The 16,763-nt window shown below is 37.2% G+C and overlaps 1 protein-coding gene across 3 annotated transcripts in view; it reads right to left on the minus strand.

Annotated features, from left to right (window-relative positions):
• The window catches only part of LOC150106225 (adiponectin receptor protein-like), a 255,050-nt gene extending 238,966 nt beyond the window's left edge, over positions 1 to 16,084 (minus strand). For 2 of the 3 annotated variants that reach the window (XM_090392251.1, XM_090392249.1), the window contains exon 1: positions 16,056 to 16,084. In XM_090392251.1, coding sequence (XP_090248377.1) covers positions 16,056 to 16,071 — 16 coding nt within the window. In that variant the 5' untranslated portion in view covers positions 16,072 to 16,084. The other variant, XM_090392250.1, reaches the window with a different exon arrangement.
• Positions 16,085 to 16,763: the final 679 nt, after the last annotated feature.

Genomic DNA, 16,763 nt, shown 5'->3' on the forward strand with positions numbered 1-16,763 from the left:
CTTCAAGGATATCTTTTTCTCCCGTTTTCATGTCACCATTATCATCTCTAACTCCTTTTACAGCACTCTATCCTCCATTCCTAAGCTTCTTCAACAACCTCTAGAATATTTTGCCACCTTCTTGATATTTATTTTCTATATTCTTGCCAAAGTCCTCCCATGACTTTTGTTTAGTTAGTTTTACACAGTGTTTAGCATTCTTGCATTTCTCTCTGTGTTCTCTAAGAGCACAAGCTGACTTAATTGACAGGAACTTTTGATATGCTCTCTTCTTTTCCTTCACTGCCTCTTTAACTTCCTGTGTCCACCAGGGAGTTCTGATTTTTTTTTATCCTTGCAGACAACCTCACTACATGCCTCTCTGGCAGAGTTTGCCACTGAATTTCCAAGGTTTGATTCCTGTTTTCAAACTCTTTCATTTTTTCTTCAATAATCTTTGTGTATTTTAGTCTACAGTTCACATCTGAGAGCTGCTCAACTTTTATTCGCTTTAAAACTTTCTTACATGTTATTCTTTTCAATATGAAATTCAATTTTATCCTGCTCAAGACTAAATAGTGATCACTTCCAATTTCAAATCCTCTGTACACTAGTATCCTGCACCAGGGAGAAAACATCACTATCCACTAATAACATAATCAATGAGACGTTTCTTATTCCTTGCCTCTTCTCTCCATGTGAATTTGTGCACATTTTTATGTTGGAACATGGTGTTAGTAATAACTAGTCCATGTGCTGAGCAAAAATCCAACAGGTATTTGCCATTATTATTATTAGCTTTGCTCTTTTCTCCAAATTTTCCCAAAATATTTTGTATGTCTGACAATCATTTCCTACTCTGCTATTTAGATCCCCAATAAGGACCAACTTTTCCTTTTTCATTGTGTCAGTTGCTTTTTCTAAAGCCTCAAAAAATTCCTCCACTTCTACCTTAGTAGAACCTTCTGTGGGACTATAGGCACAAATAAGTCTCATTGTCCAGTTCCCTATTCTCATATTTGTCCACATTACTCTACTTGAGACTGACTGCCATTCAAGAAGATTAGCCTCGTATTTTGTGTTGAATACTATGGCTACCCCTTCTTTTCCTTGATTGTCATTGCCTGAATATAACATTTTGTATTTATTGCTCAGAAAGATCTCGACAGTTTTGTCTTTTTTTGTTTGAGTCACCCCTATTATGTCGATCTGGTACTTATCTAATTCCTCAGCTAGCTCCATTTCTTTGCCATTCAGGCTTCTGATGTTGATAGAACAAATCTTTAACTCTGGTGATGTTGAGTTGGGGTTTGTTTAAAGATTTGTTCCAGTAGCTGACTTTTCGCTGTTTGCCCTGGTTCCCTGGCGAAAATAACAGGGGCCTTGTTTAACCGGGCGATGCCCCAGCCGGCATGAAATTTTGTCATGTCGTACTATCATTTTTTATTTTGGTTTAACCAATAAGAATACAATTTGGTCGGCTAAATCCCAAATTGCCAGTCCATCCTTGTTCGTTCAGTATCCAGGTAGATACCCAACAGGGTGCACCACGAGAAGGTGAGGATTGGACATTAGGTCAGAAGCCCTGGTCAGTTCTCCGCATTCCTTTAAAGGCTATGTGGAGGTCTCCTCTCATTTATACAGCTTTGACCCTTAAGCTCCACTTTTAAGTTCTTTTAAAGAATTCTCCTTAAAAGAATTTCAGCACTCATTGAAAGAGCACTTCCAGATGAACTAGCTGGCTTCAGGGCGAGAAGTTGCTGTGACACACAGAAGCTGGTCTGACACACAGATTTATGCAAGTTTCCAGAAGAAACTTAAATCCAGCCACTTTCATCGACCTAACATCACCTTATGACACAGTCTGGATCAGGGGCTTCCTTCTAAAACTAGGCAATATTATAAGGTGGAAAAAAAAAAAAAAAAAACCTTTCCTGCTCTTTGAATCCATTCTTTCCAACAGAAAGATCTTGGTCCACATTGGTGGAAAAACGAGTAGAATCAGATTCCTCCAAAACGGTCTCCCACAGGGCTCTGTGTTAGCACCTTTAGAATGTCTACATATGTGACATACCACATACCTGCTTAAACAAATACATGTACGCTGATGGCCTAGCAATCCTCCACCAGTCTACCTCCTTTTGCATAAAACCTGGAAATAACTTTTAACACAGACCTAAACATCCTGGAAGAGTACTTCAAGCAGTGATACCTGAAGCCAAATCCAACAAAAACTTTGTCCACAGCATTCCACCTAAACAATGCAGAGGTTCTGTGGCAAGATGGTAGAACATGAGCCTCACCCAAAATACCTTGGAGTGAACCTAGACAGACGCCTAACCTACATTGTCCACATTGGTGGAAAAACGAGTAGAATCAGATTCCTCCAAAACGGTCTCCCACAGGGCTCTGTGTTAGCACCTTTAGAATGTCTACATATGTGACATACCACATACCTGCTTAAACAAATACATGTACGCTGATGGCCTAGCAATCCTCCACCAGTCTACCTCCTTTTGCATAAAACCTGGAAATAACTTTTAACACAGACCTAAACATCCTGGAAGAGTACTTCAAGCAGTGATACCTGAAGCCAAATCCAACAAAAACTTTGTCCACAGCATTCCACCTAAACAATGCAGAGGTTCTGTGGCAAGATGGTAGAACATGAGCCTCACCCAAAATACCTTGGAGTGAACCTAGACAGACGCCTAACCTATAAAAAAAGGTACATCCCCAACTTGTCCAACAAAATTAAATGAGAAATAATATCATTTCAAGGCTTGCTGGAACAGCCTGGGGTTGTGAGGCGGAAGTCCTAAGCTCATCTGCACTAGCCCTTGCATTCTTTGCAGCAGAATACTGTGCTACCATCTGTAAAGAAGAGCATATATCAACATCATAGATACCCAGCAAAACTACCATGCACACAATTAGTGGGACACGGAAAAGAACTCTTCTCCCCTGGCTGCCTGTCCTATCCAACACTGTTCCACCAAATATACAGAGATGACAAGCCTCAATTAAAGAATTTAATAAAGTAATGAGTAACACACTACTGCCCTGCACCGAACTCTAAAAAATCCACCTAGTCTTCACCTAAACTCAAGAAACCCTTTCTGGTCCATGGACAAACTCTCTTCTGCTGCCTTACCATCAACATCTGACATGTGGAGAGAACACTGATCCAACAATCTCACAACAAATGGCTTCCTGGTTGAAGATCGCTGTGCTCTGCAGCCTGGTTTTGCTCTTCCTAGGAAGATTTGGTCATCTGTCAACAGGATCAGAACTAACCAGGACAGATGTGGCTACCTACTGTACAAATGGAATGTCAGACCACCCTTATTGTGACTGTTCCCCCATAGCCCAGACAATCACTCATATTGTGAATGACTGTCCAAGATGCCAATTTCAGTAACCTCCAAGACATCCACGAGGAAATGGATGAGGCCCTGGATTGGCTTTCTGGACGAAACATTATCTTATAACTGCATTATATTCTTTTTTCCATAAGAATAAATAAAACTATTTATATTATTGCGATCTATTATATACAGTGTAAGTTATCATTTGTCAAATTCATTTTTTGGTTGAAAAAATCTACATACTTATCTCTCATTCCAATCCAAATACTAGTTCTCTCACCAAACCTTAAGTTTCCAACAAGTGTCCACAGGTGATCCAAGAAAAAAGTGATTCAACAACATACAAGTGTCTCAAAACAAACTTCAGCTTCCCATTCAGCCTGTATATGCTGTAACATGCAACCATTACAAAATAACCATCAGCCAACTCAAATCAGATTTTAAACAGGCTAAGCATACAAAATTTGCCTCTTGCTCAAATGGCAGTCAAACATTCTGTTGCTTTTACCAAAGCCATTTGTCCTTCCATGTTTTCAACTCTCACGTTCAAATGACAATATTGTACCATCACCCAAGGCCTTGTCCCACATCTCCTACAATGATAACCAATGCAAAGTATCTCATCTTACCCAGAACTAACTGCATACCTCTAGTCTTTTGCCATAAAGACACTAGGAGAATTACCTAGTTTTCTGGTCTTGATGGTATCTCCCAGATGTTCTCAAAACTTGTGTGCCAGAATTAAACATCTACACTCATTCTGTATTATCTTTAAAATCTGCCATAATCATCTGGCATCTATTCTACAGCAAGGAAGCAAACCTATATGCTCCACCCTATTCAAAAGCTGGCTCATCAAGCTATTATTCCATTGCACTCACTCCAATTTGTCAAAAATTATGGAGAAAATCAGTTCACGCCACAACCAGGAAACCTACTAGTAAATGACCAGTAAGGATTCCACTCTTAATTCATGGTGAATCTCTTTCACCATGAAGGAGATTAAAGGATAGAGACATGAGGTCATTCTTGGAAGTTGTATAAAGGAGTGGTGTGCAAGAGAGTATGACATGACTTGTTAGTGTGGTTAGTGAGTATGTCATGGTGGATGGCTGCCTTTCTTCAGATTTCCTTAGGTCTGTCACTTTGTCCTAACTCTTTTTTCTATTCATAAATAACCTTCTTTCACAACCTCAAATGTCATCCATACTTCTGTTAAATACAGTACACTATTCTTCTGTTTCATCTGAAAAAACACTGCATGGATAATACTCCAAGCTACAAGATCTTCAGTAATCAATGCCTTAAACACCTGGCTATGATTCAGTAGAGTGATGACCATCTCAACCTCAGTGACACCAGAACACAATCCTGTCTTATTTCATGGAAGATAACTCATTTACTCAGATCCCTGTATGAGATTAAATCTGTCTTCTTAAGCTAACTTAAATCTGAAGCCATTTCTGGCAATCACATCATATGCATAATCCCCTGTACCTCCAAATAAATAAGTGTCTCATTCTGCTACAGATATTTCTCCTGTGCAACTTCTTACAAGAAATAAATTCCAAATATACCCAAACCATAGAATATTCTTCTCACATCTGAGATGGTGCACCAAAATTCTTCATAAGAATGCTTGGTGTTAACTAGAATAGAGAAATCCAAGTTAGATCATCTCTCATATACTTACTCCAGTGTTACATTCAAATATATTGTTTCTGTTCCTGGATCAAACATAGGTTTGTTTAAAATCACTTTTATTTATTTATTTTTACACATTTCCTACAAACAAAAGTTGCAAGACCTATCAGCACATGTGGGTAAGGGGGAGAGATACAGAAGATATGGCTGATGTGTTTTTTTGAATAGTTCAAGGCTGCACTATTTTGAGGAAGATGGAGTAAAGAAGCCTGTTCCAAAGAACAGAGATAAATGGAATGAAATATTAGAAGTTGATTTCATAAGTTTAGAAGGAGATGTATTCCACAGGATTGTGGAATACAGATTATGAAGACAGATTGAGAATTTGTAGGATGCAGACATTAGCAAACAGGAGAAAGAGGGGTGATATGACTGAGACTTACAAACTTGTGAAAGGGTTATGAAGAATTTCAGTAGATGGAATTTTTCATTTTATGGAGAGTGGGGAAAGGATGTAAGGGCATCCATGGAATTTGAGAATGAATGTTGTCAAGAAGGGGGTTGGGGCTAGATTTTTCTCTCATAGAGTAATGTGTGATTGGAATGGATTAACTGTTGGATGTTGTGTGTGCAAGTAGAGTGAATGAAATTCAAGAACAGGTATGACAGCTGGTGCGAATAGTATGATCTCCCTCGATTAGTTCCCGACTCCCTGGAAGTCTCTCTTAATAATAATGTCCTACAAGTTGGTCAAGCAGTTAGCGTATCAGCTCTCCATCCAAAAAGGCTGTGGGTTTGAATCCTGCCATGGGCATGGATGTTTGTGATTGTCTGTGGAAATATTAGTGGTGGTGGTCGGTAGATGACGGTGGTGTAGTTGCGGTTAGTTGTAGTTGGTGGGGACAGAGAGGTGTAGAGTAGGTGTCCTCCCTCGATGAGTCTTTGGACTCCCTAGAGGTGTCACGTAATAATAATAATATTGCTCATGAGCACGTGCTGATCACTTTTTTGTTTATATTCCTTCTATAATGCTTTATTTTTTTGCAGCTCCTGCTTTATGTTGTTATTTATCCACTTAATCCCTACTCGGTTGATCCTCCTGACCACAGGTATGCAGTATGATACTGCCTTACTCAAACAATCCCCGATTGCTTCCCATGTACTGATGACATTCATTCCATGTGGCTTCTCATGCCATGGCAATGCTCCACGTTGCCTCCTAATTTTGTCATACTCACTGATACCAATAATTTTTGGCCAAGTCGAACTGAACTGACCAATGCCAAAAACTCCTCTCCTTTATTTCTGATACTTAAGGGATTCGTGTACATGCATTTCAATATTCCCTTGGGCCTACAGTTACCTATACATAATGTCATTACTTGCCCATTCAGATTCAAAACCTGGGAAACTGTGCCCAGCTCTTCACAATCATTCCCACAACCATACTCATCTATCACAAAGGTATTTCCTCATAGTCATTTGTCCCAGCGGCTAAAGACGTGCTTGATTGCTTCCAACTTCTGTATTTTCCTTGGTTTTTTACTTCCAAACTTTCAGTGACCAACACTTTCTCCAAGTATCTAACTCCAATCAAGTGCAGTCCATGAGGCACATACAGGTCCTTTCATCCATCAAATTCACTCCACACTTGTATAAACTGCACATCATTCCTCCAACACCATCTTCTCATTGACAATCATGGCCCTTCTCAATTTTGTTCTATCATCATACCAAAGCAGAAGACCCAGAATCTTTACGATCTTACTCTTCATTTCTGCTTCTTCCAACAACTCTTCCAACTTTCATATTCACTCTCTCTGCATTTTTCTCACTTTTCAAATCATTTGTGCCTGTCAAAACAATTAACTTTTCACTTCTTTCTTCTGGAAACTTACAGCTTCAATAACATCCTTTATCTCTGCACCTGGGAGGTATACTTTCTCGTGAAGTATACCTCTTATCGAATCCCCTATAATACTTTCTCTTTTCCCCCAGTTTCTTGCACTTTTATGCTTTTCCCTAATCACTCTTTCTTTCTTCCTCCCCCTGCTGTACCATATGCCAATCGTATCTTATCTCCAGTCACTCAAGCTCATGTCATGCTGTGAAGGGTCTGCCTATGTGTGCAATTTCTTTCAGCACTAGCATCTCTTCATCGATATTATTACTTTTATCCACTTCCTTCAAACTCTCATTCATATTTCGTGCATTATCATTCACTGCTTCTGCCACATTCTCCATAACACTTTCACCATCCTGCCTTATATCCTTAATATGTCACTTCATTCTACCACTCTCGACGTAACTCTCATTTATTGCATTTGTTCACAAAATATTTCCAACAAACATTCTCTCCATTCTTGCTCTCAATACCAAAACCATTCACTCTTGGCAATGAATACATTAAACACACATGCTACATCACACTAAATCCTGCATATTAATATCATTCAACATCAATATCTTGGCCAGCAATTTTTTTTTGTATGCATTGGTAGAATAACGTAGAATGCTTTTGAAATATCACGTAATAATAGTCATAACTAAACAACACACTTAACAACATAGTCAAAAAATAACAATAATGATAACACCAATTATATTTAACAATATCACCATTATTTACTAAAAATAAGGAGTTATCTGAGCAACATGTGTATCACAGTTGCTATGGACTGTGCACCACAACATGTACCACAGTACCATATGTGCGACGTGTGCCACCCCCCCTCCAGCATATGAGCCTCGTGCTAGCTGTATCACCATATGCTAAACAATCATGCATTGCATTCCTTGCAATTCGAGTTGTGTGCACTACATTATCTTCTTTTTTGCTATCCATTCAGATTTCTTCTCCACATGCTGCACTTAACACAATTAGCAACAATCAAATCAGTGATATTTTTAAGCTAAATGTAATTCAAGATTAAAAATAATCAATAACTAAACCTCATTACAAGGAAATGAAACATGGACAATTAAAAAATATATTAACAACATCAGCAGAAATGAAATTTTTGATAACAGCAGGATACATACCGATGTAGATAAGAAAAGAAACAGAAACTTTGCATTAACTACAACAAGAACCTACTCTGCAAATGAAAATTACTATGATTATTAAGTGACACCTCCAAGGACCCATCGTGAAGGGCACACTACTCCCCTACACCTAACTCATCTATCCTCCTTAATCCTCACTTACTACTACCATAAAAATAGAATGCCATCTACTGCCTACCACCACCACCACTAATAGCATTTTTCATCCATAAATTGGATGCATTCTCATGGTCGATTTGCCTATATATGGGATTATAGAAACAAAATGATTCAGTATATGAAGAGAATACCTATGAATACTTTAAAAAAAATAAAAATGCAACAAGGCCTAATATCAAAATAGAAAGATAATGATGACAAACAAAACTAAACTGGTAGATTGATCTGTCCACATATTATCTCCTGATATTTACCCTAATTAAGATTACATTAATATTAGCTTCCTATCGACAATTTTCTTCCATAATATCTGTAAGATATCCACAGTCAGTCAAATCCCATGTTTTTCTAAGGCACAATTAACAACAGCTATTAAGAACAGCTATTCAACTGAGTTAAAGATTTCTCAAAACTTGTAATGGATTTATTTCAGTACAATTTGAAAAGACCTGAGTTAGCTGATCTCATATGAAGATTGCAGGATTTTTTCTTCCCAAAAAACTTGATTTTTTCATCCCCCATATAGACAAATCAGCCAAAAGAATTGCAATTCACAGACAAAAAATACTACTAGTGGTGGGCAGTAGATGGCATTGCATGTTGATAGTAGTGTGGCATATAGTGGAGTGCCCTCCCATGATAAGTCTTTGGCAGTGCAATGTAATAATATCTGCATTTAATATCTCCAATATTGATATCAGACTGAATGCCTCTTTCATTCATAACATTAAAGTTAAGCAAGTTTGAGCATGGTTAGTAGTTGGAATGGGCCATCGTTAGATGCTGTTGGCACACTCTCCCTCGACGAGTCTCTGGACTCCCTGGAGGTGTCACATAATTTTTTTTATTATTTTTTTTTTTATTGTTCTTTCAAATATTTACATATGTATAATGATCATCTATTCAGTATATTATTTTACAAGGTTCAGCACTTTGTGCTACATATGAGATTTAAATAGTAATGATGATAACAGTTTTTTTTTTATATAACAATCATAATAATAATTTACAATTATATTGTTCAGTTCAGAGTTACATAAGTTGTATAATATTAGATGTTGTGGTATACTATTTTTTTTTTTTCAAGTTTGAAAAGGTGTGATTATACAACAGTATTTACACATATGCAATCTGAATATTATGTGTCCTTATTTTCACAAACATATAGTGTAAACTCATGATTTACTTTTAAAATAATTTTTTTTTTTTTTTTACATTGCATACATTTGTTACAGTTATTATATACATTACATACATTTGTTACAATTATTATATACATTACATTCATTTGTTTACATATGATACATTACTTACATTTGTTTACATGTGATATTTACATTACGTACATTGGTTTACATATAGTACATACATTGGTTTTCTTGTGATACGTACATTTCATGCATTTCGTTACATATGATACATCTTGGATGAGAACTAATTTTTTTTTTCCTTTCATCCTCGAAGCTTAAATGTAAGCTTATCTGAGGATGACACCAGTTGGTTATTATGTATTGTTTTTTTTTTTTTTTTTTTTTTGCTGTGTTAGGATGCTACGGAATCTATGATTGAGAAATTCGCGCGCTCACCCCCACCCCCCACTCACAATAAATTGGAATGTACTGATGCATCGCTGAACTGGAAGCCTGAGCGAATATATTGTGTTTCATTAAGTTTGTATCGTATTTTGGGTGTGTGTTTCTTGTTCGTAGTATGTCCTTAGAGCTCTTTTCAGGCTATTGTAGTTTATAAGGTTTCTGTATTCAAAAGGTAATTTGTTTATCATGTCTGGGATGTAGACGTTAAAGAAATAATAATAATAATAATAACATGATTCATATAAATGATGAATAACAGTGCAGACAGCATGCACCTTTTTTTTCCTTAAAGATATCATGAAAGTAGTAAAATAATCCGCAAGCCATCGAAAAATATGCTTTTAGAAATGGAGGAAAATACACAAGGCTCGGCAACTGTACATCATCTGAAAATAACCGCATATCCATTATTGGTCGTCCTAAAACAGAACCACGTGAGAGAAAATCATCTTCCTTTTCTAAGACATTACTCTCCTATTCACCACTTGCTCATACCTATCAGATGGTTAATCTCTTATTTAACTATAACATATCAATTACCACAGAAAATTATGCTGCTATCAACTCAATCCTGGATCTCACTACTGATATCAACTAGATTAATCTGAACCCTTAGTTCTAGAACTCGAAGTATCCTTGCCTATTTCAAAGCCACCATTAACTACCAACGTTCTTTTATCTCCTTTTCTCTATTCTGTCTGCAATCAACCATTGTATAAAATCATTCTCACCAGTATAGATACTTCAGGTAAATCCTCAATGGTTAACTTGCTATCACTTTATCAGCCATTATCCACCCACAATCATTCTGCTAGCTATAGAGCAAAAAATCTTACTGGGACTTTTCATGGACTGATTGGCTAAGTGCTATTCATACTGTGACACTTTCCTAGCCTGCTCTTTACACTTCTGTACTATAATCAATTATTCTCCCAGATTATGCTGCCTCTGTAATTCCTTCCCCCTCCTAAGTACAGATTTAATCTCAGCACTGCATGGAATTTATTGTATAAATAACTAACAGTGGCAATGGCTGAATATATACATTTCTAGACTAGTTCCCATGCAGTACTGATCCTTTTCTCATCTAATATTATGTTGTCATGAGCTTTTCATAATCATCTACCCTATGGTTTCACATATATTATTTCTTCATAGACACTCTGATATGGGTGGCCATTATCCAGGTTGGTACCTGATCACTTTCAAATACAATGATTTAATCAAATCTCTGATGTTCCTGCAGTGATAAACTCATTAGTTTTTACATACCTCATGATGTTGGCTTCCTAGTGAGCTAAATTTTTATTTCTAAAACTTATAAATTTTTCTTTTTTGACTACATATTTCATTATGTCATCCTCCCACACATATCACTGTTAAGATCTTGGAGAGATTGGTTAGGAATAGAATAGAGCAGCTATTTTCAACCAGTGTGCCACGAGAGGTCTTAAGGTGTACCGTGAGATTTATGAAAACAAATTAATTGAAAGAAATAATGTCATAATTTATGCATTTATTTATTAGTGTCTGGTCTTCCCTCTTCTTGTGTGTGTAAATCAATCAAAATTATGCCTATTTTTTGCCAGATCATCAAAAAAATTAAAAGAATATATTTTTAGTGTGCTGCAGTATTTTAATAATTAGTCTAGGTGTGCCATATTATGGAAAAGGTTTTGAAAATCACTGGAATAGAGGATTGGGTGGAAAAGGAAAGGATTCTGTATAGGGGTCAACATGGGTTTATTAAATGGAGGTCTTGTTTTATAAATTTACTTACATTTTATAATAAGGTGACTTCAGTTCTGGATAGAGGTGATTCACATACAGTAATATTTCTGGATTCTACAAAGACATTTGACTGACTACCACATAATAAACTGGTGTATAGATTACAGAAAATGGGATTGGAAAATCTGTTTGTTGGTTGTATAGCAAATTAGCTTTCTAATCAATATCAAACAGTGGTGTATAGAGGTGCCATGTCTCTTAGTAGGAGAGTTACCAGTGGAGTCGCATAGGTTCCTGTTCTAGGACCACTGCTGTTCAATTTGTTTGTTAATGATACTGCGAGTGGCCTGAAAGCAGATATTCAGCTGTTTGTGGATGATCTAAGCTGGGAAAAGTTAGTAGGAATGATGCAGATGTACTGGTGCTTCATAGCAATTTGAATAAAGCAGTGGCTAACTGCTTTATTCAAATTTAAATTGACATCCCCACTTGTGGGTAGACAAGTGGGGATGTCAATTTAATGTCGGTAAATGTAAGGTTTGTACTTTGGACCTCAAAAAAGTAAAGCTGTGCATCATATTGGAGACACTGTATTACAGGTGGTGGAGGACGCATGGGATCTTGGTGGATAAAGAATTGAAGGTCAAGGGAAATATTGCAAAAATGATAAAATAGCACAAAGAAATGACAGTAGACTAAGAAGAGCATTGACAATTAGAGATAAGAATGTGGTCATTCTGCTGTACAATGCTTTGATTAGACCACATCTGGACTACTGTGCATCGATTTGGTCACCTGTATTCCTAGATGAGAAGCAAGCTCTGGAATAAGTCCAGAAGTGAATCACAAAAGCAATATCGGGATTGTGGAATACTGACTATAAAGACAGGTTGAGAGAATGTAAATTACAGACTCTAGTCAATATTATTATTTGACACCTCCAGGGAGTACAAGGACTCATCGAGGGAGGGCACCCGCTCTACAATTCCATCTCCACCATGCAATCACCAACTGACCACAACTATACCAATGGCATCTACCGCTCGATAGGTAGAAGAGGGACGATATGACAGACATAAATCATTAAGGGGTGCTTATCAAATAGATACCAGGATATTTTTCAAAGGGTTGAATGAGAAAAGGGGATAGAGACATGAGGTCATTCTTGGAAGTTGTATAAAGGAGTGGTGTGCAAGAGAGTGTGGATGACTTTTTTGCACGGATAGTGGTTATTGAGCAGAGTGGCCAGTGAGTTTGTGCACTCACCACCTCATTTATTGCCAAACGAGGTGGTCAGTGCAAAAACATTGAACCAATTTATGATGAGGTTTGATAAACATTACCTCTGTTAGAATGTATCTTACTATTGCCTCCCTCGATGAGTCTTGGCTCCAGGAGATGTTTGTATAATAATATACACGGACTGGTCACTATATTAAGAACACCTCCCCATTTAAGAAAACAGGGAAGTGTTCTTAATGAAGTGGCCCTTTTGTATATTTCCAACTCTAAAAAGCAACAGATCTAAATATTTTATCTCCAATTCTCACTATACACCCTCAAAACAGTCATCATTTTCCTCTTGCATCCACAAATGTCTTCAGCTTTGAACAACATCTCTTCCTCTCGGAATGCTATTCCAAACTCTATTCTTGTTTATGTATTGTCCTCAGTCAACCATATTTCACTTCTACCGTCAATTTTGGTGCAACCCAATTCCATTAGTTCCAAATATTCTTTCCCTTTAATCTTACAGTTTTCGTAAACAAACACGGCAAGTAATCTTCACTCAATGCAAAACTATGAACTATCCGAAACAGAATCGAATTTGTGGGTTATACTACAGTAATTTTCCCTAAATTTATCATAACCCGATGTCTATATTAAGTGCATGAATTATGCAGGCATGTATCCTTTAAGAACTGTGCTCAATTTTTTTTTTTTTTCCCTTGTACGGACATCTCCACTAGATTAGTAAACAAGACGTCTTATTAGAGATTCGTAATATATCTACACTAGTAAACACATTCTGCACTTATTATTACGGGCGACTCCAGAGAGTCCTTAGACTCATCGAGGGAGGCCCAAAACATCATATCCACACAACTATATGACATTCTTACAGTATCTATCATACCTTGCCTTGAACTCACTCACCGTCATAGCACCCACAACAGACTCTGGCAGCTTATTCCACTCATTTTCCATTCTAAAAGTAAAGAATCCAGTTATAACATCCTTGCTAACCACACTCTTGCCCAGCTTCCATAGGTGTCCCCTAGTTCTCCTACCACCAGTCCTGATTACAAAAATATCCTCTGAATAAATCCTATAGAAACCCTTTAGAAATTTTAATGTCTCAATCATATCTCCCCTTTTCTGGCTATCAACTAATTTCTGCAACCCACAAACCTTCAACCTGTTTTCATATGGTTCATTCCGTAGACCTGCTATCATCTTGGTGAGTAGCCTCTGGATCCTCTCCACCTGCTCCCATCCAGAAGAAACCTAGGTGACCAAATCTGGGCACAGTAGTCGAGATGGGTTCTTATCAAGTCTCAGTACAGAGGAACAATAAATTGCTTGTCTCTGCTCGTCAAAGTATTTTTCAACAACCAAGTGAGGATGAGCTGATTTAGCCACTTTTGCAATGTGCCCCCACCCCAAACTTCATCTCCCTATCCACCAACACTCCCAAGTCCCTGGCCTCATCAATCTCCTGGAGTACAGTTCCACCAAGGTGGTATACTGCTGCTAACCTTTTCATCCCAAAATGCATAACCATACATTTTGTCACATTAAATTGACATCCACTCTCCTTAGCCCAGAACTCCAATCTATCCAAGTCGTCCTACAAGATTCTGACATCTTCTGCATTCACTATTACCCTACCCAACTTTGCATCATCAGCAAACAAATGAACTGTTCCTCTTAGATCCTTCCCTATATCATTAATGAAAAAATTAAACAGCAGTGATCCAAGAACAGAACCCTGCGGCACACCACTAGTCACAGGCCGTCTTTTGGACTCTACTCCTGAATAAACTACTCTCTGATATCTCTCCATCAACCACCCACCTATCCATCTAACCAACCCTATATCCATTCCCATATGTTGTAGTTTATGGATTAGAATTCAATGTGGTATCCTGTCAAATGCCTTAGCCTGGTTCAGCAGTATCACTGTAAACCCATTATCCTTATCCAGTTCAGCCGTCACTGTGTTATAAAACTTAAGCAAGTTACTTAGGTATGATCTACCCTTCACAAAGCAAATGAAAATGAGATACTGTCCCCCATACAGTATCTCATTTTCATCAATCCATTTCTGTATTTTTCCCTTGACTACTTTCTCCAAGACCTTGACAACGACTCCTGATATGCTGATCAGTCGGTAATTTGCAACAGTAGTCTTCGATTCTCCTTTATGCAGTGGAACTATTTTCCCCTCTTTAAACACCTTCGGGACTAAACCAGACCCAAGACTCAGATTAAACAACATGGTCAAGGGCACCAATAATTCTTTAGCCGCTTCACGTAAGACCAGTGCCGGTATACCATCCAATCCCACAGATGTATTCACATTAAAGTTCTGTAATAGACTATTCACCTCCACTTCATTCATCACAATTCCCATATAAACTAATGGTTCCTTCATTTTTTCAATGCCACCACCTGGATGATATACTCTTGCAAAATGCTCGCTCAGTAATTCCACTATATCGACTGATTCAGTGACCTCCTTACCATCGTCATTCCTTAAAATCATTCAGCCGTGGAGTTTTTTTTTTTTTTTTTTTGCTTGCAGCATATTGAAAGAACCGTTTCGGATTCTCTTTAGCTTGCATAGCTAGTTTCCTTTCATAATCCGCTTTTGCTTTTTTTTTTTTTTTATTATTATACTCGTTACCCTTCTGGCTTGCGCTTTATACCGTTCGTGTGCCTGCAGGTCACCTTTCTCTTTAAATTCCCTCCACAGTTATTTCTTTTTTTGCAGCTCAAGCTTAATGGTGTTATTCATTATTGGATTCTACGTACCGCTAAAACCCACAAATTCTAAGGACTTTAGAATTTAAACCTTAAGCTATAAACATAGCTTAAGATACACTTAAGATACATTAATGTGCCAATACTAAACACACGTAAGACACATTATCAAAATCAAACAAGTATCAAAAACTGTTTCGCAATTTAAATAGACACCTACCACTTATAAATTACAGGAAATAATCAGAAATGAATGCTTCTGATTTATACTTGTAATTTATATGTATATAAATAAATATCGTTTCGAAATGTACATAGTAACTTACCCAGTCACACTTGTAATTACCAGTATAAATCACAAGTGAATATTGAAAATTGCGCAGTAAATAACTTAAAATTGCTTCCAACCAGAAAACGAAAATTAAAATGTGCCAATAATCTGGTTATAAACTACTAACATATATATACATATACACAGAAAGCAAGAAATTTTGGAGGAAGCACACGTCTCGGTAATTTAATTTACCTGCTTGGCTAATCATTCGACATTCAATGGTCAAAGGAAGCACGTGATCAAAATTGTTGAAGGTTCCGGTTTTCGTTCAAAAAATAAATATACTGTGTGTGTGTGTGTGTGTGTGTGTATATATATATATATATATTTATATATATATATATACACACACAGTATATATATATATATATTCAAGATACCAAGTAATTTTATATAAACTTGGTTTTTAATCCTATTTCCGAAGTAAGCAAACAGACAAGTAAGTCAAATTTGCGCCTGCGTAGTGCAAGTCTGATGCAACTCGTGGTAAAGGTGGTTTAAGGTCTGATCACTTTCCTTAGTATTTTTCCCTTAATGTAAAGCACATTCTCTTTCGGAGATGTATGATGCTATGCATTAAAGAAAATGGTCACTACCCATACTAGTTTTGAGCTTTATTGAGGTCTCGTCAGTAGGAGCAAGACCTGAAAATGCTAAGTGTGACAATTGACATTTATGACTTAAGGAGTGAAGCGAAAAGTTTTTCATATTCCCTGTTGTCTATTACGGTCACAGTGAGGGAAAATATTATGAACAGTTTGCTCGCCCAGAATGGGCATGGAGATTATACATCACTGAAGGAAGTTAAAATGGCTTTTGGTCTTTTGTGTTTGAAAGTATCGGTAGGCTCATAGGCTACAGCTTGCTGAACTAGATCATTGGGATGAGTGGACGTCTTTA

This window comes from Typopeltis vanoorti, chromosome 5 (genome assembly GCF_054136105.1).
Source record: "Typopeltis vanoorti isolate ZY-2024b chromosome 5, IOZ_Tvanoo_1.0, whole genome shotgun sequence".
NCBI lineage: Eukaryota > Metazoa > Arthropoda > Arachnida > Uropygi > Thelyphonidae > Typopeltis > Typopeltis vanoorti.